Below are 22,835 nucleotides of genomic sequence, written 5' to 3'. Positions count from 1 at the left end.
GGGGAGGGGAGGGCTAAAGTGTAAATTGAGGCGACCCTGTCATCTCAATCAATCAACCCCCAAGTCTTGTCACTTTCTTGCGTCCACATCGCCTACACTAATCCAAGCTGCCAGTTCTAACCTGTCCCAGAACAGTGACCTGCCATAGAAGGCCCTCAAGTAAACACGATTTCTAGGTAGTCCTGACAATTTGACTCCTAATCTGGCAGTGTCCCAGGCCTTAGCCTCAGTTTAACACCCATTTCTCAGAATGTGAAGCTTCTGTAGGTGGTAATTGTCATCTCCGACAGTGAAGGTCATCCCAAGTGCTTCAGGATCCATTTCCGGGGCTCCCTCTGGGCTGATAGGCGACCTCTGCCCCTTCCTTACCAGCTTATACATCCCAAACTTGGGGTGTTGGGCCCCAAAGTCAAGAAATTCATGAATCTAAAGTCCTGGATCCAACCATAAGTTGCCAAATTTCCAGCTTTATCCTATTCACTACCATAGTGGTGTAGTCATTAGGTGCTTTCACTATAGATTTGAACAAATGGAGTGCAAATCACAGCCCCTCTCACTATTTTGGCAAGTTATTTAAACTGAGACTACTGTGGATAATAGCAGTGCCTACCTCATACCATGTTTGTTGTGAGGAGAAAATGAGAAGTTGGTAAAGCAGTTGGCCTAATGCTTGGCTTCCAGTAAGTTCTCCAACATGGCAGTTGGAGGCCTTCGAATTACAACTGATAACTCTTTATTTAGTACTATTTGCCAGTCCCTGTGCTGTGCTCTTTGCTTACTATTTTTTAAATTTATGTTACTTATGGAAGATTTTAAAATATTTATTTTTAATTTAGAATGTACGCTTTATCAGACGGGATTCCTTGTTCGTTGTTTCTAATCAAATTCCCACAACAATGTCTGGGATATGGGTAGGCACTGAAAAAAACTGAATTTATGTCAATCACCAGCTGTCCTTTACCCCATCTTCCCCTATTCCCAATTCCCAGTCCCTTGAGGCAACCACTTCCAAATCTTTTCCCTAAAATCTGCGTATTTCTAAATAACATACTTTCTGTTCATTTGTAGTTTCAGATATTTTAGGGACTGCCCCTTGTACATACACACTTCTCCATCTTCTGACTATAATTTGTCAAAACATTGAACACTTACATTATGACTTTGTAAATATTATTTATAGCTGAGCCATATCGGGTGATTACATTTGTTTTGGGGTAACCAATTCAGGTTGGAGGAGGATGGGGGAAAAGGTAAAACTGAGAGTACCTGATGTGTGTGAACACAAAAAAGGAGATTTATACTTCTGACAGAGACATGGGCGCTGAATTAATGATACTTATACCAAAAAACTAAGCATGTGAAAAACAAGGCAATTATTAACCACAGGGAATTTTAAAATATGCGATGGTCATAACAGCAAAGGCTTGTGGAGCCTTTACTATGTGCCTGACACTATTCTAACATACGTAAAGTACCTACAGAGAGCTTTATAACTCTTACGTGCAATACAAGGAAAAGAAATTGAGGTTCTGGTCTTGGGTGGAGGCTGATTTAAAATCCAGCCTAATCTGTGCACTTGGTAGCTTGGCCTCAAGCTAGTCACTTGAACTCTCAGGGACTTTTTCCTAAGGGATAGCAATTCCTACTTCACAAGGCTGATGTGAGGATTAAATGAGCTATTATTGTATGCAAAGTGCTCAGCAGAACGTCTGGCCCATTTAAGTCCCAATCCACAGGAGCTGCTATTAAGGTTAGGGTACTTTCAACCTGCTATGTTGTCAAAAGGGAAAACTTCAGTAAATCTAATCCAAATGGACTTTTTTGCCGGGGGGGGGGGGGGGGGTGAAGAGCAGATACACAAGTGCTTCTTTACAAGGAAAATATTAAAATGAAAAGTGTGATTTTTCCCTTCTAAGAAGTCAACTTCTAATCCGGATAGTACCTGCATCAAAACTAAAAGTTGAAGAAAAAAAACAATCACAGAATATATTTTAAGTTATTTTACATCATATTAATTTTTCCAAGAGTCACTGACATCCAAGAATCCTCCTGGTGCTAATAAAACTTTCCTGCTGTACATATACAGATCTCCTATATCAGCACTGTCCACTGTAACTTTCAGAATTATAGGAATGTTATATAAATTTCTGTATTTGCATAGCCCAAAATCATAGGCACTAGCCACTTTTGAATACTGAGGGCTTGAAATGTGGCTAGTGCAACTGAGGACGTTCATTTTAAATTTTTACAAATTTAAAAATTAAGTGTAAATAGCCACATGTAGTTACTGACCACCATACTGGACAGGTCAGCTCTATATGATTTAGTTGCTCAAATGCCTGTGAAAATCATTATGCATAAGTTGTTACTGTGCAGTTAATCATGTTTAATCAGTTACACTAGCTTTTGAAGTGATACAGCACATCATTAAACCTAGTATAAGTATTTCTAGAGATGTACTCAAAAATCTTGGTTTTGGATTAGGATATTAAAAGATCCATCCCATGTCTCATATATTATACAGTATAATTTTTTAAAAATCCAGTGATTCCTGAAACATAAATACCTAACAAAAATCAATCAACTCTTTTCTCTTTTTTTGATTTGTCTAGAACAGCCACTGTTCCATACGAGAAAACAAAAACAAAAAACCAACAACAAAAACTCCCCAACTGACTGGCACACACCAGGACCTCCTGACATCACTGAAGTCCCAGTCTTCACCAGGTCTACAGGTATGGGGTTATTCTGCCCTTCCCAACACAGCCGGTGCTCCCTTAAAAAAGCAGGGAGTGTGTAGAAAACAAGTGGCCTGTTTTAGAAAACTCTACATTTATTCAAAGTTTTAAAATATTTCACTCTCCACTCCAAAATACTTTACATTAAAAAAAAAAAAATCAAAACTCTTTTCTATTTTTTCAGCCACTGTACAAGCTGCTGCTTCCCTTTTTGGGGCCAGCCTCTGCCCCTCCAACCCTCTTCCCCTCCCTCCCTTCACTTACAATATTGCTATAATTTTGCTTATAAAGCCCTCCTTCTCCTCTCCCCCCAGATCCTGCCTGCAGGCGCAGCTTCCATTCCGGATTTCAGGCCCTTGGTTGCAGGTGAGGCAGGTTGGATGGGTGAGACTCTGCAGACAAGGCCTGAAGGGCAGAATGTTTTGTGCTTCTGGGCGGAAGGCTGATTGGCTTTTTTCTTGATCAAGCTGGAGGATCACTGTTTTTTTGCCCCATGGGCACCTGTTCAAGGCCAACTATTTGGCTTGGGGTTGCCCATGGCTGGGTAGCCTTGCCCCTTCTCCAGTTTCCCCCAGGCATAGGTCCATGACAGCTGGGTCTGACAACTGTACCATTTGTCTGCCTGTGGGTTGTGAAGGACAGGAAGAGTGGCACATGACTAGAGCAGGGCTTGATGACTAGAGTAGGGCACATGACTAGAGCAGGGCCCTGACTTCTCAGAGTTTGGACACCAAACACACGGGGGAGAGAGTTTTGGTTTTCGACAAACCAGGGTCAGCCAGGACCATGGGAAGTAGGGATGGGGGGGGGAGGTCTAACCACATAGCTACGGGGTGAGCAATGTTCCTTCTGATAAAACCCCTCCCCTCTTCCATCTATCCAACCCTCACTCTGTAGGTCCCAGGATGATTCCGAAAGGAGGCAAAAAAAAGAGGAGAAGGATTCTGTTCTGCTGATGGGAACAAGGCAGGAGATGACAGAGTACTTGGGGCTGGGAGAGGCCTGCTGGAATATGTAGTTGTCATGGCTTCCCTGTTCCAGGATGGAGGTGGGGGGGCCAGGAACCAGGCCCTCAGAGGCTTCATCAGCTCTGTTCCTTGTCCTTGACTAGTAAGACTGTGTGCTGGCCCCCACTGGACACAGATAAGACCACTCGGTTCTCCAGCTGTTTGCCTGTCATCTCCACGGGGCTCCATGCATCCTCTTCCTGTCCCGTGCCCAGCTGGTAGTTGGTGCCCATGCCCCAGGCAAAAACACAACCTATAAGGGAGAGAAATAGGGGCAGCTGTCTCCCTAGCCCCATCTTTCTGTAGTGTGAGAAGCCTGGCACATGAGGTGGATTCTGGCCTTGGCCTGTGGCAGCCTGGTAATGTCCCAGCCTCTGGGTGTTCAGGGAAGCTGGGAGGAACCAAGGAGATGATGGACAAAAAAGAGCTTTGTCAACCAGAGACCACAGTCTTTACGCATTGCCAAAGACTGCTCCCTGCTCCTAGGCATGGCATGCAAGGCCCGACAATGACTGGCCATTCCCCAAACCCCTGTATCACCTCCATTCCCACCCAGGACCACCTGCCTTTGAGACTGCTCTGGATGCCCTCCTTTGCCTATCCTAAAGGACTGAGCCTTCAAGGTGCAGTATAAGCCCCTCTTCCTCAGGAACCCTTCCCAGATGATCCCAGGTCAAGCACCTCTGCCAGCCTGATTTCTGAAGGCCTCCATGGCTGTTCTACTCAGGCTTCGGCGACCACTTATCCACACCCTCCTCTGCTGTGCTTGTCAGGATCCCAACCACTAAGCCTTCTTTCTCCTAAAAAATTCTAAGTACAACTCCCTGGGAAGCCAGCACCTACTAGGTTGTAAACAAAAAGCATAACCATGGTATAAAATGTAGAGGCCTGAGTTAGGAGTCTGGAGACCAGGGTTCATGTCCTACTGCCTGTCTGGGCCTCAGTGGTATATCCCCCTTTGCTGTTTTTCTCCTCTACAGAACAAACTGCCTCTATTAAAATAATGTGTTTACCCATTTTATGTCACCAAAGCCAGAGCTTCTGCCAGTCAGACGAAAGCAACAGCCTCACCAACACTGCTCACCACATCTCAGCTCCACCTCATGGCGGACATGGAAGCCTGCTGGGCACTCTGGTAAGAATCACGACCCCCAGGCCCCACTCACCGTCCTTGGTCACAGCATACCCCACAGAGGCCCCACAAGCCACTGAGGAGACGGCAGGCAGCCTGGAGATCAGGGTGGGTACGCTTTTCTCCTCGGCACCTTCCCCAAGGCCCAGCCGCCCGTACTCAGCCCGGCCCAAGCTGTATGCTCTTCCTGTGGGAGGAGGGAGAGAGACGAGGAGTAGCAGGGGGCATGCTCCAGGTAGGCCAGGTGAGCACCTACATCCGTGGGAGGTGGCCCCCCATTCCCAGGGTGGTGATAAGTCTACAGTATCTCTCTCAGTTTGCAGGGAGGCCCGGGAGAACTCTCACATAGAAGAGCATTAGGACTCTGGGGGATGGAGGTGACCCTCATGGATCCACAGCTATCCCAATCCATGGAGCAGGCCCAAGCTCCAAGCACTGTCATCTCCAGAGTGTGGCCAGGCCTGTGCCCAGGGAACAATCCACCCCCAACCCAGAGACGGACCTGGAGGCCGTACCTTCTGAATCCATGCAGACTGTATGGTGCTGGCCACCAGAAAAGCCCACCCAGGACTTGGTGGAGTTCTTAAAGGATGTCAGGTTCTGAGGTACAAAGCAAGATTCTGTGCCTGGCGTTCCTGGGGAAAAGGCCGGGATACAGCTGTCATGGGTGAAAGTGTCCAAGGAGCTGCCTTCTTATTCCCCTCCCAGTGTGGACGCCCCACCCCACACAAGGGTATTTATATTCTCATTTTACAGATGACAAAACTGAGGCTCTGGCGGGTTAGGTGACCCCACCAAGGGCACACAACAAATGAGTGGTGGAGGCAGGACTGGAACACAGGTCACCCTGGGCTACACTGGATGATGAGCTTGGGACTCACCTAGCTGATGGTAGTTGGAGAGGCCAAAGCCATATACATGACCTTCAGAGGAGATGGCAAAGGTGAAGTAGGCACCACAGAAGGCATCCTGGAATCTGACGTGGCCCCGGCTTCCCCTGGATTTCAGCATCACACACTTGGGGACCAGGAGTCGTTCTGTAGGCAGAGAGCAGGCCAGGGTCAGTGGCAGATACTCATGGCCTCTCCTCTCTGCCCTATCTGTTTCCCCTCCACTGCTAAAGCCCTCATAGGGAGGCTAAGCAGGGACTCTTCTCCCTATTATACAGAAGAGGAAACTGAGGCCAGGAGAGTCCAAGTGCCTCACTCAGACTCCCACAGCCATAGAGGTAACATTTACATGGAACTTACTGTTTGCTAGACTGTCTTCTATGTGAACTCATTTAACTCACAACAACCCAATGAGGTAGGTTTAGAGGTAGGCAGGTTTAGAGATGAGGAAGCTATGTCCAGGGGCCTACAGCCAATAGGTGGTAGAGCCAGGATTCAAACCTGGGATAGTCTGGCTCTAGAGAGAGAGTCCTTAACTACCACCACACGTCCACCTGATACAAGCTTGAACAGAGAATTCCTTCTGCCTCTGACCTTCACCAGGGGGTGGCTTCCCAACTTGCCCTGACAGAGGGACCTAAGCCACCTACCAAGGCCCTGCCGGCCACCACGGTTGGCAAATAATTCAGGCACACGGCCCAGTTGGCCCTGCTCCCCGCAGCCCAAAGTATAGAGGTCACCATCAACCGTCAGCATCACCAAGTGGTCGTTTCCTGAGGGTGAGAGGAAGGCAAGGGATGAAGCGCTTGTCTGGTCAGCCCCAGAAAAAGGTTCTCCAACTGCCGCCCAAAGCAAGTGCCCACACACTCACCAGAGGCCACCTTCACCACGGGCATACTCAGCTGCACCTGCACAGGCACCATGCTCTTTTTCATGGGCTCCAAGAGCCCGATCACACCGTTATTGTCCTGGAAGGGAGGATTGGAACAGTTTTCAGCCAGTCCTGTCTGCCTCATACCAACCAGATCCACCTTTGCAAGCAGCCACAGAGCTGTCTGGTGAAGGGCACTGGTGCCAGATGGGGATGGTGAGGTGAGCAGGAGCCAGGCCACATGGTGAAATACGTATGAGTGAAATCACATGTGCTCTGTGATTTGCGTTAAAATAACAAAGGAGTTGGGGAACGGAAGGGAGGAAAGATGAAACAAGTTTGGTCATAAGCTGATAATTGTTGAGGCAAGTAGACAGAATTCAATACAGTATTCTGATTACTTTTATGTGTTTAAAATCCTCTGTAAAAAAAAATTAAAAAACAGCCCCGATAAGGAAACATCAGATTCCTTTATTTTTGACATTTCAAAATAAACTGAATACCAAGTACCAAAACAATTTTAATGCTGCATCTGCTTTTTAAACCACACTCTCCTGGTCTTGGAAATCCTGAGATGTGCCTCCAACCCCTGAGAAGGGTGGAAGAGGGCTGGGAAGGGGAGGGGGGAGGTTGAAGGCAGGGAGATTGGGTCAGCAGGCTTCCTGGCTTAGCCTCAGCCCAGAGGCATCCTTGAGCCACCCCTTTCCCAAGATGCATACATCACACCATGTTCAAGGGAACAGCCAGTGGTGTGGAAAGAAGCAGCCAGAAACCTGGGTCTGGACCCAAGCTCTGCCCAGGACCTTGATTTCCCCACCAGTAAGTACAACAGGGGCCTGGAGACGGGTTATCTTTGGGACCCCACCAGTCCCCATGCCGTTTTCCAGACCCAGTCTTACCCGGAAGGAGCCCCAGAGGAAGACTCGTCCATCCTCGGTGAGGGCCGCTGTGTGACTGTCTCCTGCTGACACCTGTACCACCTTCTCTTGCAGTTCCACTTTCCCGGGGACCATCTCTGAGCCCTCCACTGACGTGTCCCTTCCCAGGGCACCCTCATCATTGCAGCCGAAGGAGTAGACCTGTGCCCAGGGTGCCCCCGTTACTGCAAGGTCTGGCCTCTCAGTCCGTTCTTGTTTAGGCCACTCCCTGCTGGTCTAGCCAGCTCCATCTCCACAGAGTAATGCGTGTGGTTCTAAGCTCCCTCCCCAAGTCCCCCCAACCCCAGGCCCTGTCCCATCCTGTGCCATCCCCGACTTACCTGGCCACTTTTGCTTAGACACACAGTGTGCATGCCCCCAGCCTCTGCCTGCACGATGTCCTCTGGAATGGGCACCAGTGCTGGCTTCTTCCTCTCCATCACATTCTCGCCCAGCCCCAGCTGGCCTACGTCACCCTGGCCCAGCGTCAGCACCAAACCCGGTTCTGTGTTGTGAGACCTATGTGAGACTGAGGGGTGAAGAGGACAACCCCTGAGTGTGCAGGATGATGGGAGAGAGGAGAGGTCACTGCATAGGCTCTGGGATCACACAGACCTGGGTTCAAGCCCCTGCCCTGCCACAGACCATTAGCCTGACCTCTCCAAGCCTAAGTTTCCTCATCTGTGAAATGAGGATAACAAAAGTAACTATCTCATAGGGTTTTTGTGAAGATTAAAAAGTGAGCACATTATTAATGTGAGTGGAAGGAAACGGAAACGAGACACTAATATCAGTAAATGAATTTTGGTGGAGAGGGGAAAAGAACAGTGGGGACCCAGGATAGTTTTCCTGATTGGCTGTTCTTGGTCAGGAACCATACTAACAGTGAGGCCATAATAACATCTACCCCTCTACCCACTGCTTACTCTACAAATGTTACATTGCTTTGCAGCCCCTCAACATTATGCCACAGACCTTCCATTCTCAGGATCCCGTTTTATCAGAAAGGGAGCAGAGCCTCAGAGAGGGTCATAGAACTAATAATTAATAGAGTTTGCAGTGCAACCAAAGGGAGGGAGCCTACATGGTCAGAACACAGTCTCTGGCCTCCATCCTCAGCCTGTGACTTAACCCGTGGACAGAGGCACACTGACCCCCACTCTGCTCCTACGTGGGCGCAGACAGGCAGGTGAAGAGGAAGGGACGGCCGTAAGGGCCCGCACAGGGCCATCCCCTGGCCAATGGCGGCCGCCCGCAGCCTGGGACAGCCAATGGAGTCCAGCCCCTCCCCCTGGGGGTGTGGCCACGGCTGCCCACCGGGCGCTTGGCAGGCAGCCACCTGGTCGGGCTTTCTGGTCGGGAGGGCTTGGCCCGCAGGCACCTTGGCAGGAGCGGGCGCCTGGAACACGGCGGGAGGCAACGGCCCTCACTGCCTGGTTCCGAGGGTCTGCAAAAGACAGACACTGTCTGAGTGTGGGTCCACACTCCCCCGCTCCCAGATTGGGGGTGGCTCTCTCTGCTCCCTGACTCCCTCCAGGGTCCCAGGAGAGAGGAGACCACAGCTACCTCCCTCCGATGCTACCAGGAGAGATCTCATTTTCCTCACGACAACCCAGTGAGGTTGCCCATTTTATGAATGGGACGGTCTAAGCTCAGTGAGGTCAGTGATTTACCCAAAGCTACAAGTAGCTAGAAAGCGCAGAGCCAGGACTCAACCCAGTCTGGAGGTCAATGGTATTAACCATGATGCATTACTGCTGGCGCAAAGCCCTAGGGTCTAGTTTTTTGCCAGTACCTGAGTGCTTTTAGGCAAGCCTCTGCCCCTTTATGATTCCCAGAAGGTGGGATTCAATGAGCTACAGGAGATTCTCCAGCTGGGTGGAGGTCCTGACATCCAGGCCCCTCAACTTCAAATCTCAAGGAGGAAGGAGCCCAGTTCCAGATTCTGGGGGTGCCAAAAGATTACCCATACTGAGGTAGAGGCCAAGGCCAACTTACCCTTCACCTTCTTGCTTTTGGGGAGGGCATCTTCTGGGGGTGACCTTCTCTTAGCTATACGCTTGGGTGGCATTTTCCTGTCCTGAAAAATCCAGGCAAATACTCCATGTCAGAAATGGCAATCATTCTCCCGCTCTAATTAGGCAATATTTATCAAAAACCCTAAAAAAAGTGAGAAGAAATGCCCAGCAATTCCACTTCTCAGAATTTATCTCAGAAGAACCGATTAATAAATACACCCAAAGGTTAAGTTCCACAAATATTCTCTACTGTATTCTTCATAACATTAAAAAAACAACAAAAAATGGGAGCAACCCATGTACTCAGGCGTAGGGGACTGGCTAGATAATACATGGTATGTTGATGATAAAACAGAATGAAGCCATTAAAGTGATGCTTTCAGAGATTTATTTACTGAATCATTGCCAAGTAATATAAACAGATTGAAAAACAGCCCATCATCCTATTTGTGGAGAAGAAAAAGCATACACATATAAAAATGTGTGGAAGGAAATACATTCAATATTAATAATGGTAAACTCTGGAAAATAGGATTATGGACAACTTTTAGTTCTTTCTTTGTACCTTACTATATTATCTAAGCTACAAGGAACATTACATGTATTTTTTTAATTTTTAGTTTTATTACAAAAAATTAAAACATTGAAGAACATTAAGTGAAGTATGCCTCACAACTCCTCCCAACAGCAACATAGCCACTAGTAACTGTCATAATCAGACCACTCTCTCTCTCTCTCACACACACACACACAGCTATTTTCATTAAATAAAAGCAAAACAAACCATCTGTGCCCTTTGATTCAAAATGCCACCACTCCTGGGAGGAACCTGGCTTTCCTCTAAACAGTCCAACAAGAGACAGACACTGTATACACACTCACACAAACACCCAGTTACAAAAGAAGAAATCACCTACAGGTAACAACAAGGGCTGTTGCACCTAGCACGATCCAGGGCAGCTGAAAGCCCCCTCTGAGGGGCTGAGCCCCCTCCCTCCTTAAACTAACTGCTGCAGCCTCCTCAAGGCCGCTGAGAATAGACATATCCCCCCCAGCCCAACCCCCGGCTATCTCAATTTCAATCCAGCCCAAACTGTGTTGAAAGCCTTTTTTCCTCCACATAAACAGCTTTGGAAATAAGTCTTTATTGAGCCCTGGTCTTTAACATTATGAAAGACAGTTAAGTTGTCTAAGCCTCAGGCTCCCAAACTCTGTGAACCCTCTGGAATGGATGGCAAGAGCCAGGGCAATTTGCGCTACCCAGATGCAAAAGTGGTAGAGCAAGTGGTGGTTAAGAAGGGCCAGAATATGTGCTCAGCTACTTTCTAGCTGTCTGACCTTGCGCAAAGTTATTTAATCTCTTCATGATTCAGTTTCCTCCTCAGTAAAATGGGGATAATAATAGTACCTACACCCTGTTGTGACATATATGATTAAATGAACTAATACTGTAAAAGTAGTTACACAGTAAGTGCTCAATAAATCAATGCTGATGTGACAACATCTAGGGTCTATCCCAGGAGATGCTCAGGCACAGCTCTAATCTAATCTAACCCACCTCTCCTCCATTTTATAGGAAAGTGATGGAGACTCTACCCAAGCCTACAAATGGAAAGAGAACTCAAAGTGCCCTTCTCAGGCTCCACTGTGGGCTTAAACAGCACCCCATTCTTCCTTCCTTCCTTTCTCTCAGTAGGTCCTAGAACCTCAGCCTCTCCAGCTCCCCATTCCACGGTATACGAACACAGGGTGAGTGGCCTGGAATTTCCGGGCACATTTCTGCTGACTATCCTGGGGGAGGAGAACAAAGTACTGAAGATGGGGAAATAGCCAAAGGCCTAGACTCCGCCAAGGCTATGTAGGTTGAGCCTCTGCAGGCTGAGCTTCTACAGGTTGTGACTGGCCCGGCTCTGATTCTGTTGAGGTGGCAGTTCTGTGTTTCACCCAACTTTTATTCTCCCAGGGTGGAACTCCTCCCCTCCAACCAGCCTCTTGGAGACCCCTCTTCCCACACTAGAAATGCACATTCTTTGAGATAGAGGGAACTGGATTCATTTGCCAGAGCTGTGGTTTGCTCAACCCTGCTTCTGTGAGCATAGCTGGCCTCTCTGGTAGCTTTAACCTCTCTGAGCTGTATCCTCATCTGTAAAAAGGGGATGCAGTGACCACTTCTAGGGCTGCTGTCAAGACGATGATGCTGCAACTAGAGAAAGCCCACGTGCAGCAATGAAGACCCAGTGCAGCCAATAAATAAATAAATAAATTTATATATAAAAAAAGACCAAATGAAATATTTGTAAAGGACTCTGCAGTGTCAAGCACACATTAAGTACTCAATACATGGCAGCATGTACTCATTCATTCCATGAATGCCCGTTACCACTGCTTGGCTTTGGACCAGGTGTAGCAAGGAAAAGGGAAACCAACCCTCTCCCTGTTCTCATGGAGCTTACATTCTAGTGGGAAAGAGACACACACACACACACACACACACACACAGTATTATTACAGACAGTGCTGTGTAAAGGATGGGCAAAGTGATGTGTTAGGAAATGTACTTGGGACACAACAATGTAAATGTACTTCATGCCACTGAACTATATACAATTAGGAATGGTTAAAACGGTAAATTTTATGTTATGTATATCTTACTACAATAAAAACAAACAAAGAACACGGAGAATAACTGGGATGGGGAGGAGAAATAGGTCAGAGAGGTGGGGTGACACTTGGGCTAGGACTTGAAATACTAGCAAAAGGAAGCCAGCAGAAAACCTGGACAAAAGCATGTGCTGTGCTCAGGAACCCGGGGAGGCCAGCAGGGCAGTAGCTGGACAGCGATGGGTCAGATGGCACAAGGGGAGCAGGGGCTGGACCATACAAGACCTAGTAAGGAAAACAGAAACGTTTTAATAAAAATGTTTTCTTAACGACTGTTCTGGCTACTGTAAAGAAAACGAATGGACTGGAAGAGGAGGTGACTGCAGGCCTCCAAATGAAGGAAATCAGTGACTTGATTTGGTCTGAGGCAAGGGAGAAAAGTAGACAGAATAGATCAATTTAGGAGAAAGGCTTGCTTTGCCAGTGGATTAGATGTGGGGAAGGAGGGTGAGGGAGGAACCCAGGATGACTTTTTCATCCTACAAAATCCAGGGGATCCTGGGAACTTGGCCACACACAAGGACTCCCAGGCTTTGGCTTAAGTGAATAGGTAGATGGTAGACGTCCAGTTACTGAGAACACTGTGGAACAAACAGGAGAGGAGAGACCGAGAGTTAAATCCCACCAGGCGTTTCTGTTAAGTCTGAAGTGCGTGGGAGCCGACCAAGAAGGGATGTTAATTAGGCAGAGCTGGATGGGTTGAGGGGTGTGGGATGTAACAGGTATCCACTGTTTCCGGTAAACAGCTGGTACCCCTGGCCAGGTTGGCAGCTGGTTCACCATGTCCAGGGCCCTATCCCGCAAAAGGCGTATTTCCTGTCAGTTCATCAGTATGACCTGCAGCAGTTAGCTGTGCCAGGGAGGGAGACTGTGCAGTAGCATGGAAAAGTACTCACAACCAGAAGTTAAGTGAAAAAACAGGAAACAGAATTATAGCACAGTGGTGCTGATGCTGGGTTGACCTGGGGGCAAGGCCCGGAGTGGAGACAGAAAAATAAAGGTTATATGAGCTATTCGGTGTCATGCGTCATTAACAAAAACAAACAAACAAAAGTGTTAGTGTGGGTTGGAACAGACCCAGGCAATATCTCCTTAGTTACCTGTGTTTTGAGCTAATATTTTCGGGCCTCTCACTGCAAGCTAACCACACTGATCCACTTTATAGATGAGGAAACTGAGGCTCAGAATGGTAAAGTATCTTACCGAAGACTGGAAGAGGAAATCAAGATCTATACCAAGTCCCTCGGACCGCAGAGCTGGTGCCCCTACCTTCTTCCTCCCCAGATTCCCAGTCCCTCAGCCTGCCTGAGGACTCTCCCTCATACTCTCTCCCCCAGGAAAGACAGCAGCCTGTCTTCCGTCTGCCTACAGCCTACCCCCACCTCCATCCCATTCTACAAGCCAGTCATGATCTTTTTAAACCTCAAACCTGAAACAAGCTGCTTCCTTGCTCAGACTCCTCAGTGGCTCCCTGTGCCCACAAGTCTTAGCCTGGTACTAAAGACCCCCAGGGTCTGGTACTGACACAACTTTTGGCCCCCTATCTTAGCTGTCACATCCTCCCTTCTCTTCTCACACAATCTTAGACTGCTTATTATTCTCTCCATACCACATGTATCTTGGGACTTCCCTGATGCTTCAGTGGGTAAGACTCCACATTCCCAATGCAGGGGGCCCGGGTTCAATCCCTCGTTGGGGAAGTAGATCCCACATGCATGCCATAGCTAAGAATCCGCATGCTGCAACTAAGACCTGGCACAGCCTAAATAAAAACAAAGAAATAAACATACCACGTGCATCTTTATACCATCCCATCCCTATCCTACTGGAAGAAGTTCTATTCAAAGTCACCTCCATTGGTAAACCATCTCTGATCCCTCTCTCAACCCTAAAGGAATCATTCTCTCAGAGAAATCAGGGCAGACTTTGGATCAAAATTATTTAAATTCACATGTCTGTCCACCATACCAATCTGCTCCTTAAAATGAATCTTTTTAGGGCACTGGCCACGCCTACCTTCTATGTGCCAACAACCTTTAACTTCTCACAACAAGCTGAAGAAGGCACTATCACTCCTATTTCACAGTTGAGGGAACTGAAGCTCAGAGAAGTCAATTTACTTGCTTAAGTTCATACAGTCAGAAAAGAGAGCCAGGAATAGAATGCAGGTATATCTGATAATTTAAAACAAAAACAAAACAAGAATGGTTGGCTAAAGGCAGACCATGATCCAGGCAGGGGTCGAGGCAGCCTGGACAGGCCTCCCCAGGATCCCCTATGAGCTTGGCCAAAGGCAAGGAGCAGACGGCAGCAGCCTGCTGAGAGGCGCAGGACAGTGAGAGCAGAGAGGAGACCCGGAGGCAGCTAGGGCCTGGGAGGGTGGGCCAGGTGGGTGACAGATCTGCTGGAGGATGTGTGGAAGGATGACGTGTGCAACTCCATGCTGTGGTAGAGAGAGCACTGGCTTTCAAGTCCAACAGAGCTGAGTTCCCTTTAAGCCTGAGAATCTCCATCTCTCAAACAGCGGACTCCAGGCACTGCAGCGTGCTGTTGTGAGCAACCCCGGAGTCAGGGCGGGGGATGAGAGGGCACCTTCTAAAAGGCGGAGCCCTACACCCACGACCCACCTGCATATCCTCTACTGCACAAATCAGTCCTTTGGACAGACTCCCTCTTTAACAGCTCTGGGTGTGTCTTCTTAACTAGACGTTGAGTGTCTGGGCTGGGAATAAGTAGTAGTCTTTTGTCCCCACCCCGCACTCCCCAAGCACAGCTTCCATCTTCAAGGAGTTTACAGTCTGGGAGAAGAGTGAGATACAATCACAATAAGTCAGATACAGTCAGCTTCCACCAGTCGGCACCTGATGTGTGCCAGCCTCTCCTAGAATGCTCACACCTTCCCTCGGAGGTGTGATCATCCTCGCTTTACAGATAAGAAAGTGGAGGCTCAGGGGAAGGTGTCCCAGGCCACACAGAGATGGGATGACAGCCCAAGTTTCCCGACCACGCACCACCAGGACCAGAGTACCACCCCCCATCTCCCTAGGTCTCAGTTTCCTTCTTTGGTGAATGAAGGCACAGCAGACTACACAGTCTACCAGGGCCCTGGTGTTTCTGCTGTGACCCCCTGTGACCTCATGTCTGTGAAGGGAGACAGAGCCCTCTCTGACCACAGCAGCTGTCCCCACCCATCCACCCTGGCGTCAGGAGGCAAACACTTGCCCACCAGACGCAAGAGCTGAAGAATCTCTTTGTGAGAAAAGTCCCCAGGAGGGAAGGGAGGAGAGAGGCTCATCTGTCAGCAAACATTTGCTGAGCTCCTGCCTCCTGTCAGGCACAGAGCTCCTTCACCCAGGAGCTCCTTACTGGGAGAGTCCCCTTATACACTGGAGCTGAGCCCAGGCTCAAGTGTGTTCATTTTTCCCAGGGGAAAGGGGCCACATCTTCCCCCAGATGTTAGAACCACAACTTTATGGAAATGATAGGAGATTAGTAATCCTCACCACAAGCCTCTTGTCTTCACCTTACAGGTAAGGAAAACTCGGCCCAGGGGGATTGGGTGGGTGGCCCGAGGGTACCCAGCAAGGAAGTTGCAGAGCTGAACACTACTGCTGCTCTTGGGATGTCTTCGTAACAGGAGCATGGAGAACTCCTAGTTTATCTTTCCAGCCTCCATTTGGATGCCCTTCTTGGCTGAGACCTTCGCTGCCTTCTCCACCCCCACCCAACGTTCCTTGGTCTTACACTCCAGATCTTCCCAGACTCAGCCCCTCCTGGAACATCTGGCTCTTCCCCTCCTTGTACCCTGTGCTCCAACCAGACTCAAACACCGCGGTACCCCTGAAGACAACACTCAGCTACACCTTCACGCCTCTGCATGTGCTGTCCTCCCTGCTTGGGAACATCATCCTAACCCCTCCAACCCTCAGTCTGCCTGAATAACTCCACTGTTCCTTCAAAATCCGGGCCAAGAGTCACCTCGGCTGGAAAGCCACCCCTGACTCTCCTGGGCAGGTCTGGATCAGTCTCCGAGTTTCCCTCCACACTCCATACACTCAACTTCTGCTGGGGCACCCAAGTCATGCTTGGTGGAAGCACCTCATTTAACATCCGCCAGCAGCAGCGCCCCGCCTCCAAGGGGCACACTTCGGGGATCACCCGGGGAGACGGGGCGCCCCGTCAAGGCCACACGGGGCCCTCTCACCATGCTCCCCAGCCCTGCACGCGCGGCAGGCAGTAGACAGCCAGCAGATCCTCTGCGGGAAGACGAGGTGATGCGGAGTTCCCAGCACAGCTCCGCAACCGGTCAACCGTCTGCGTGGCGGTGCCCGCTGACGCCGAGATTTCGCTCCCCGCGCAGACCCTCAGCAGCCCGCCCTCCTAAGAGCAGACCCTCGCCGGGCAGGGTTCCCGCCCCACTCTGCAAACCGCATTCTCCACTCTCCAAGGCTGGACTGAATCACCTTCCTGCTCCGGAAACGCCGCCCCGCCAGGGCGGCCGCCCGGGACGGCGAGGCGCGCGGGTCTGCGCCCCGCGGGCGGCGAGGTCACCGCGGCCGCGCGCACCCCGGCCGGCCGCGCTCGGGCCGTTTGAATCTCCCGCCCACGCGGGCGGCGCGGGCCCGGCGTGCGAGGCGCGGCGGCGCAGGGGCCGCGCGGCCCTCGCTCGGGCGAGGCGGGGCCCGGCCGGCTCCCCGGCGCCCCGCGGGGCCGCAGACCCGCGCGCCCGCACCCGCGCCTCCCGGCCGCCCGGCTTCACGTGGGGCCGGCGCCGCGCGACACGGGAGCGCGCAGGCCACGGCCCCGGCCCGCCGCCGCCCGCCGCCCCGGCCGTGCCCGCCCGCGCGCCGCCCTCCGCCCCGACCCTCCGCGCGTGACGGGAGCGACCTACCTCGCTGCGGGTCAGCCACAGGGAACTCCTCCGCTCGCCCGCCCGGCCGCGAACTGCCCCAGAGCATGCGCTCTGCAGGCCTCCGGCCCCGACCCCGGGCCAGAGAAGAAAACAAAGAGCCCGGCGGCCCCTGGCGGCCGCCCCGGGAAGTGCAAGTGGCGCGCTCGGGGTAAGGCGCCACTGACCAGGCTCTCTCCGCCCTGGCACGGGTACAGTGGGTGTGTATTTTGAAGACCCCCAAATTGAGACAAGTGAACTGACAACCAGAAAGACTGCTTGAAATCAGGGTTTGTTTGGGACAGTCTGGTGTGTAAGGGACTGTACGGACAAAAGAGATACTGATCCTCCCTGCTCTCAAAAGGCTCTCCGTCAGAGAAAGATGAGAAATCAGACTATCGACAGCTACTCAGGGCTGTGACTAGGGTACGCACAGGGTCATCTGGCTCAGCCGGGGCTTAACAGAGGCCTTCCAGGGTAAGCCTAAGAGACAGGGCTTCCTCGGAGAAGCACCCCTTGCAATGACAGGGAGCCATGAGAGCCTGTAGTGGGTTGTGGGAAACTGCCAAGATCTGACTGGGGCAGAGGGAGCCATGGGAGTGACAGGCGGAAGAACTGGAGAGGGGGAGTCAGACCATGGATTCGGGGTCTTGTCTGTCTAAGGAGACAGCCTCTATCCTGGGGAAATGGGGAACTGTGGAAGGGATTTGAGCACGTGAGTGACAGGAGCAGATTTTTGTTTTAGAACAAAATGGAGAATGGAGAGAATGGGCTTGGGGGAAGGGAAAACCGAGCATGGGGGTCGGAGACCAGATAAGAAAGAAGACAAGAGTGTGAACTGAGGTTGGGAGCTAGTGATGGAAAAAGGCGCCAAGCCGACTACCCTCTTTTGTTAACACACTCCTTCTTCAGGATGGATATAAACAGTTCTTCAGAGTTTCAGGTTCCCTGTGGTGATCTTTCAGGCCTTTTGATTGTGTCTGGGGGTTTCCCACATCAAAGGAGTGACCTCTACAGAAGGATATTTTCTCCATTTCATCTTGATTCTGACTCTGCAAGTATTTTTATCGTATCTGAACTCTAGAAGGACACTTTCATGAGTGTTTACCAACTGAATTTCTTCTACGCAGTGCCCACCCCAAAGCACTCCCCATCTTAAGGTATCTTACCTCCTCAAGTTTCCTTCTGCCTCCATCATGGACTCCCCTTTTGGATGATATACTGTGAAATTCCTCCAAGTTTTAACCCAGGATCTCTGATCTGTCTCTGTTGTCTTCCTCCAAGATCTTACTCATTCACATGGCTTGATGTAATTTTAAAAATAAGTCTCATCACCTATTTTGTAAAACCTCTTACTTTAACTTCAGAAACACATCCATCCATTAGTTCATTTGTTCCTCAGAAAACCCTCAACAATTGGAAAATGGGAAAAATGAGGTTCAAAGAAGTTAAGCAAGTTCTCTGGGGTCATCATACAAGTTCTACCCAGAAGACTCGATACCCCCAAAAAGATCCCCACCCCCCATCCCCACCTACCCTTCATCCTTCAAGCCGAGGTTAAGTTTCTCTGAGAAGTACAGATTCAAACTGTAACATCTTTTCTGATTCTTCCCTCCCCTTTCTATGTTTTATTTCTGCCCCTCTGGTCCAAAGCACCACCTTCCTGACCTCTGCTCCCGCCTCTCACCCATTCCCCTTCATTTCATTCCACCAAGATCCCCAGGTTAGTCTCCCTAAATCATGGCTGTGAGACTTTGCCCTGTTTAAAAATCTTTAAAGAGTCAGGTATTTCTTCAGTGCTGTGCTGGGAGCACCAGGTGGCACATGCCTCAAGCTGTTGGTTTCCCATTTCCCCCTTGGCCTCTGCTCGGTACTCTGAATGTGCCCATGCTCATTCCTGCTTTCTCACCTCTCCTAACAGGTGCCTTCTTTCCTGCCTAGCTGAATTCTTGATATATATATTTTAAGGCTCAATTCAGTCACCCTCTCCATGAAGCCTTCCTTGGTCCTACTTATCTTTTCCTTCTTTGAATGCAATTATTAATTTTAATTTTTTCACACTCTATTATTATTGTATTTTATTTATTGAACACAAACCATAGTAAGGAGAACAGTCAATTGAATCTGACCCAGAAGTGACACAGATAATAGAATCAGAAATGAACGATGATACTAAAAGTTATTATAACTGTATTGCATATGTCCAAAAGATAAGTAGAGACATGGAAAATGTAAGAAAGACCCAAAGTGAACTTCTTGACAATATCTAAGATGACAAATATACTGGATGAGATTAACAATAGATTAGATATTGGAAAAGTAATGATTAGTGAACTTGATGCACAGCAAAAGAAACTATCCAAAATGAAACATAGAAAAAAAAATTTAAGTGAAAATAGTATTTGTGAACTATGGAATAACTTTAATAAGGAGCCTACTCTACAGGTAATTGGCGACCCTGAAAATAAGGAGGAACTGGGGACAGAAAACTTATGAAGAAATAATGGCTAAAAAATGTTTAAACCTATGAACCATAAACCTACAGATCTGTGATTAAAAATAAATGTGGGGGGGACTTCCCTGGTGGCGCAGTGGTTAAGAATCCGCATGCCAATGCAGGGGACACAGGTTCAAGCCATGGCCAGGAAGATCCCACATGCCGCCGAGCAACGAAACCTGTGCGCCACAACTACTGAGCCCACGTGCCTAGACCCCGTGCTCCACAACAAGAGAAGCCACCACAAAGAGAAGCCCATGCACCACAACGAAGAGTAGTCCCTGCTCGCCACAAGTAGAGAAAGCCCTCGCACAGCAACGAAGACCCAACGCAGCCAATAAATAAATAAATAAATTTATTTTTAAATAAATAAATAAAATAAATGTGGTCTGGGGACTTCCCTGGTGGTCCAGTAGCTAAGACTCTGAGTTCCCAGTGCAGGGGGCCCAGGTTCGGTCGCTGGTCAGGGAACTAGATTCCACATGCCGCAGCAAAGATCCTGCATGCCGCAGCTAAGACCTGGCACAGCTAAATAAATAAATACAAAAAAAAAAGTTTTTAAAAAAAGTAAAATAAATGTGCTCTGAACACTCCAATTAAAAGGCAGAGATTGTCATAAGAAATAGAAAAAGCAAGACCCAACCACACTGCCTACAAGATATACACATTAAACATACATGCAGATGACCCTTGAACAACATAGGTTTGAAATGCACAGGTCCACTTATACTCAGATTCTTTTTCAATAAATACATACTACATACTATAGTACTACACGATCTAGGGCTGGTTCAACCTGTGGTTGCAGAATCACAGATACAGAGGGCCGACTGTTAAGTTACATGGGGATTTTCAACAGCACCCCCGTGTTGTTCAAGGGTCAACTGTACGCAAATGGATTAAAAGTAAAAAAGACAGAAAAAGATACACTCTAGTAACACCAGTCAAAAAAAACTGGAGTAGCTATATTAATAGCAAAGTAGATTTCAGAGCAAAGAGTGTTATCGAAATAAAGAAGGTAATTTCACAATGGTTAAGGGGTCAATCAAAATGCACAGTCCTAAATATATACAACTAATAACAGAGCTTCAAAATATGTGAAGCAAAAACTCATAGAACTTCTAGAAGAAATAGACAAACCCACAACTACAGCTAGAGATTTCAGTAACCCACTCTCAATAGTAATGACAGGACAGGTAGGAAGAAAACCAGCAAGGATGGAACAGACTTGAACAACACTTTCCATCCATTTGAACTTATTGACATTTATGGAACACTTCACCTTTCTTCACACTCCACCTTGATTTTTTTCAGACAACAGAAACATACACATGCCTTTCAAGTGCACATGAAACATTTCCCAATATAGGCTATACTAGGTTATAGAAAAAGTTGTGTTGAATTTAAGAAGATTCAATCATACAAAGTAAATACATACTTAGGCCACAATGGAATGAAAGTAGAAGCCAACAACAGAAAGATCTTTGGAAAATTCCCTAATATTTAAAAATACGCTTTTGGGAATTCCTGGCGGTCCACTGGTTAGGACCTAGCACTTTCACTGCCGTGGCCTGGGTTCAATCCCTGGTCAGGGGATGAAGATCCCACAAGCCAAGTGGCATGGCATAAATAAATTTGAAAGTATTTTGAACTGAATTAAAATGAAAACATAACATAGAAGAACTTGTGGAATATTGGTTTTTTGTTTTGATTTTTACTTGTGGAATATTGTTAGAGCAGTATTTGGGGAAAGCTAATAGCACTAAGTGCCTATACTAGAAAAAAGGAAAGGTCAAATTGATCAGCTTCTTACCTTAGGAAACTAGGAAAAAAAGAGCAAACTAAACCCAAAGTAAACAGTTGAAAGAACATAATAAAGATCAAAACAGAACTCAATGAAGTAGAACACAGAAGAACAATAAAGTCATCAACCAGTGTTTGCTATGTGCCAGGCACAGTACTAGGTCCTGAGCATACATATATGGTCCCATTCTTTCAGGATAATTCAACTAGTAGGTTAGATGGACATCAACTAAAAAATAATCACATCAGAATGCTAGTAACATTATCATGATGGAATGCTCAAGGTGCCCACCCTACCTTTGAGCAAGGCCATTCTGGGTGCTTAGGGGAAGGGGAGGTGAGAATGGTGATTGAATTCAAGCTCTAAAGATGCAGACCTTCATCTAAAGATGCGTGACCTTGGGCAAATAATCTAGCCTTGTCTTCCTTTTCTATAACATGGATATAAAGAAAGTCCCTGCACTACATAGGACTGTTGTAAGGATTAAAGAATGCCTAGCACACAGCAAATCCTCATCAAATATCAGAGACCATCATAAAGACACAGGTTCTGGGACTTGACTGGTTGTGCAGTGGACTGCAGGGGACCCAGATATGATCCCTGTTTGGTTGAGGAACTAAGATCCCATCCATCAGAGGGAAAGATGTGCACAAAGACAGAAAGTGGTGAAAGACACTCTTACCTCAAGAGCCAGGAAGGGCTTTTGCTGCCCAGGAAACTGCACTCATGTCTATCTTAGTATTTTCCAGAGTCAAGTAGACATAGGCACTTAGCTTTATAATTTGTTACAACTGAAACTGAGTTTTTATGGTGTAGTAGGTACTAATTAGCTAAAGGGGAAATAGCTAATATTTCTCAAAAATGGTATGATGTGGTGTTGAGCACAGGTTCTGCAGTCAACTGCCTTGCTCAGATGCATGCTCTGCAACTTACGGGCTATATAACTTGGGCAAACTCAACTCCAACTTCAGTCTCCTCTGCAAAATGGGCAGAGAACCTACTTTACAGGGATGCATATAGTATTAGATGAAATAATGTATCTTACCACACTGCCTTGTTCAAAGGTAATAGTATATCATATAGTTTTAAGTTAGGTTCAAAACCTGGTTCTGCTATTACTAGTTAGGTGATCTTTGGCAATACTAATCCCTGCATCTCCCCTTTTCTCTCCTGGATAAGGTAGGGTTCCGAGTGAGATAAGCCTGGTTTAGTAGATCATTTATCTTTAGTGGTAGACTTTTTATTCAATAAAACTTAATGGATACTATATCCTTAGTTGTTTGCTTTTTAAGTCAGAGAATTTTCTCACAAGCTCATTGTACTTATGAGACTGTAAGCTTTTCACAAATAACTCTAATACTACAACTCCCAAGAGTTGGTACTTTTATCGTCCCCATTCTATGCATGAGGAA

At 48.0% G+C, this 22,835-nt stretch overlaps 1 protein-coding gene across 14 annotated transcripts; it reads right to left on the bottom strand.

Annotated features, from left to right (window-relative positions):
* Nucleotides 1-1,832: 1,832 nt before the first annotated feature.
* Nucleotides 1,833-17,259, bottom strand: RCC1 (regulator of chromosome condensation 1). 14 transcript variants are annotated; one of them, XM_057702530.1, is made up of 11 exons: nucleotides 17,126-17,259; nucleotides 9,554-9,635; nucleotides 8,895-9,002; nucleotides 7,897-8,084; nucleotides 7,538-7,717; nucleotides 6,639-6,735; nucleotides 6,418-6,540; nucleotides 5,759-5,914; nucleotides 5,393-5,512; nucleotides 4,912-5,064; nucleotides 1,833-3,998 (listed from the first exon to the last, which is right to left on the bottom strand). In XM_057702530.1, the coding sequence occupies exons 2-11, from the start codon at nucleotides 9,624-9,626 to the stop codon at nucleotides 3,823-3,825; spliced, it is 1,374 nt and encodes a 457-aa protein (XP_057558513.1). In that variant the 5' UTR covers nucleotides 9,627-9,635; nucleotides 17,126-17,259; the 3' UTR covers nucleotides 1,833-3,822. The 14 variants fall into 14 exon arrangements, with proteins under 14 accessions (XP_057558513.1, XP_057558421.1, XP_057558403.1 ...); XM_057702438.1 differs by lacking the exon at nucleotides 17,126-17,259 and adding an exon at nucleotides 16,698-16,722; XM_057702420.1 differs by lacking the exon at nucleotides 17,126-17,259 and adding an exon at nucleotides 16,439-16,682.
* Nucleotides 17,260-22,835: the final 5,576 nt, after the last annotated feature.

The sequence above is a fragment of the Hippopotamus amphibius genome, chromosome 1 (assembly GCF_030028045.1).
Source record: "Hippopotamus amphibius kiboko isolate mHipAmp2 chromosome 1, mHipAmp2.hap2, whole genome shotgun sequence".
In the NCBI taxonomy this organism is placed as follows: domain Eukaryota; kingdom Metazoa; phylum Chordata; class Mammalia; order Artiodactyla; family Hippopotamidae; genus Hippopotamus; species Hippopotamus amphibius.
The sequence above is the reverse complement of the archived record's forward strand: the minus strand, read 5'-3'. Positions and strand labels throughout refer to the sequence as shown.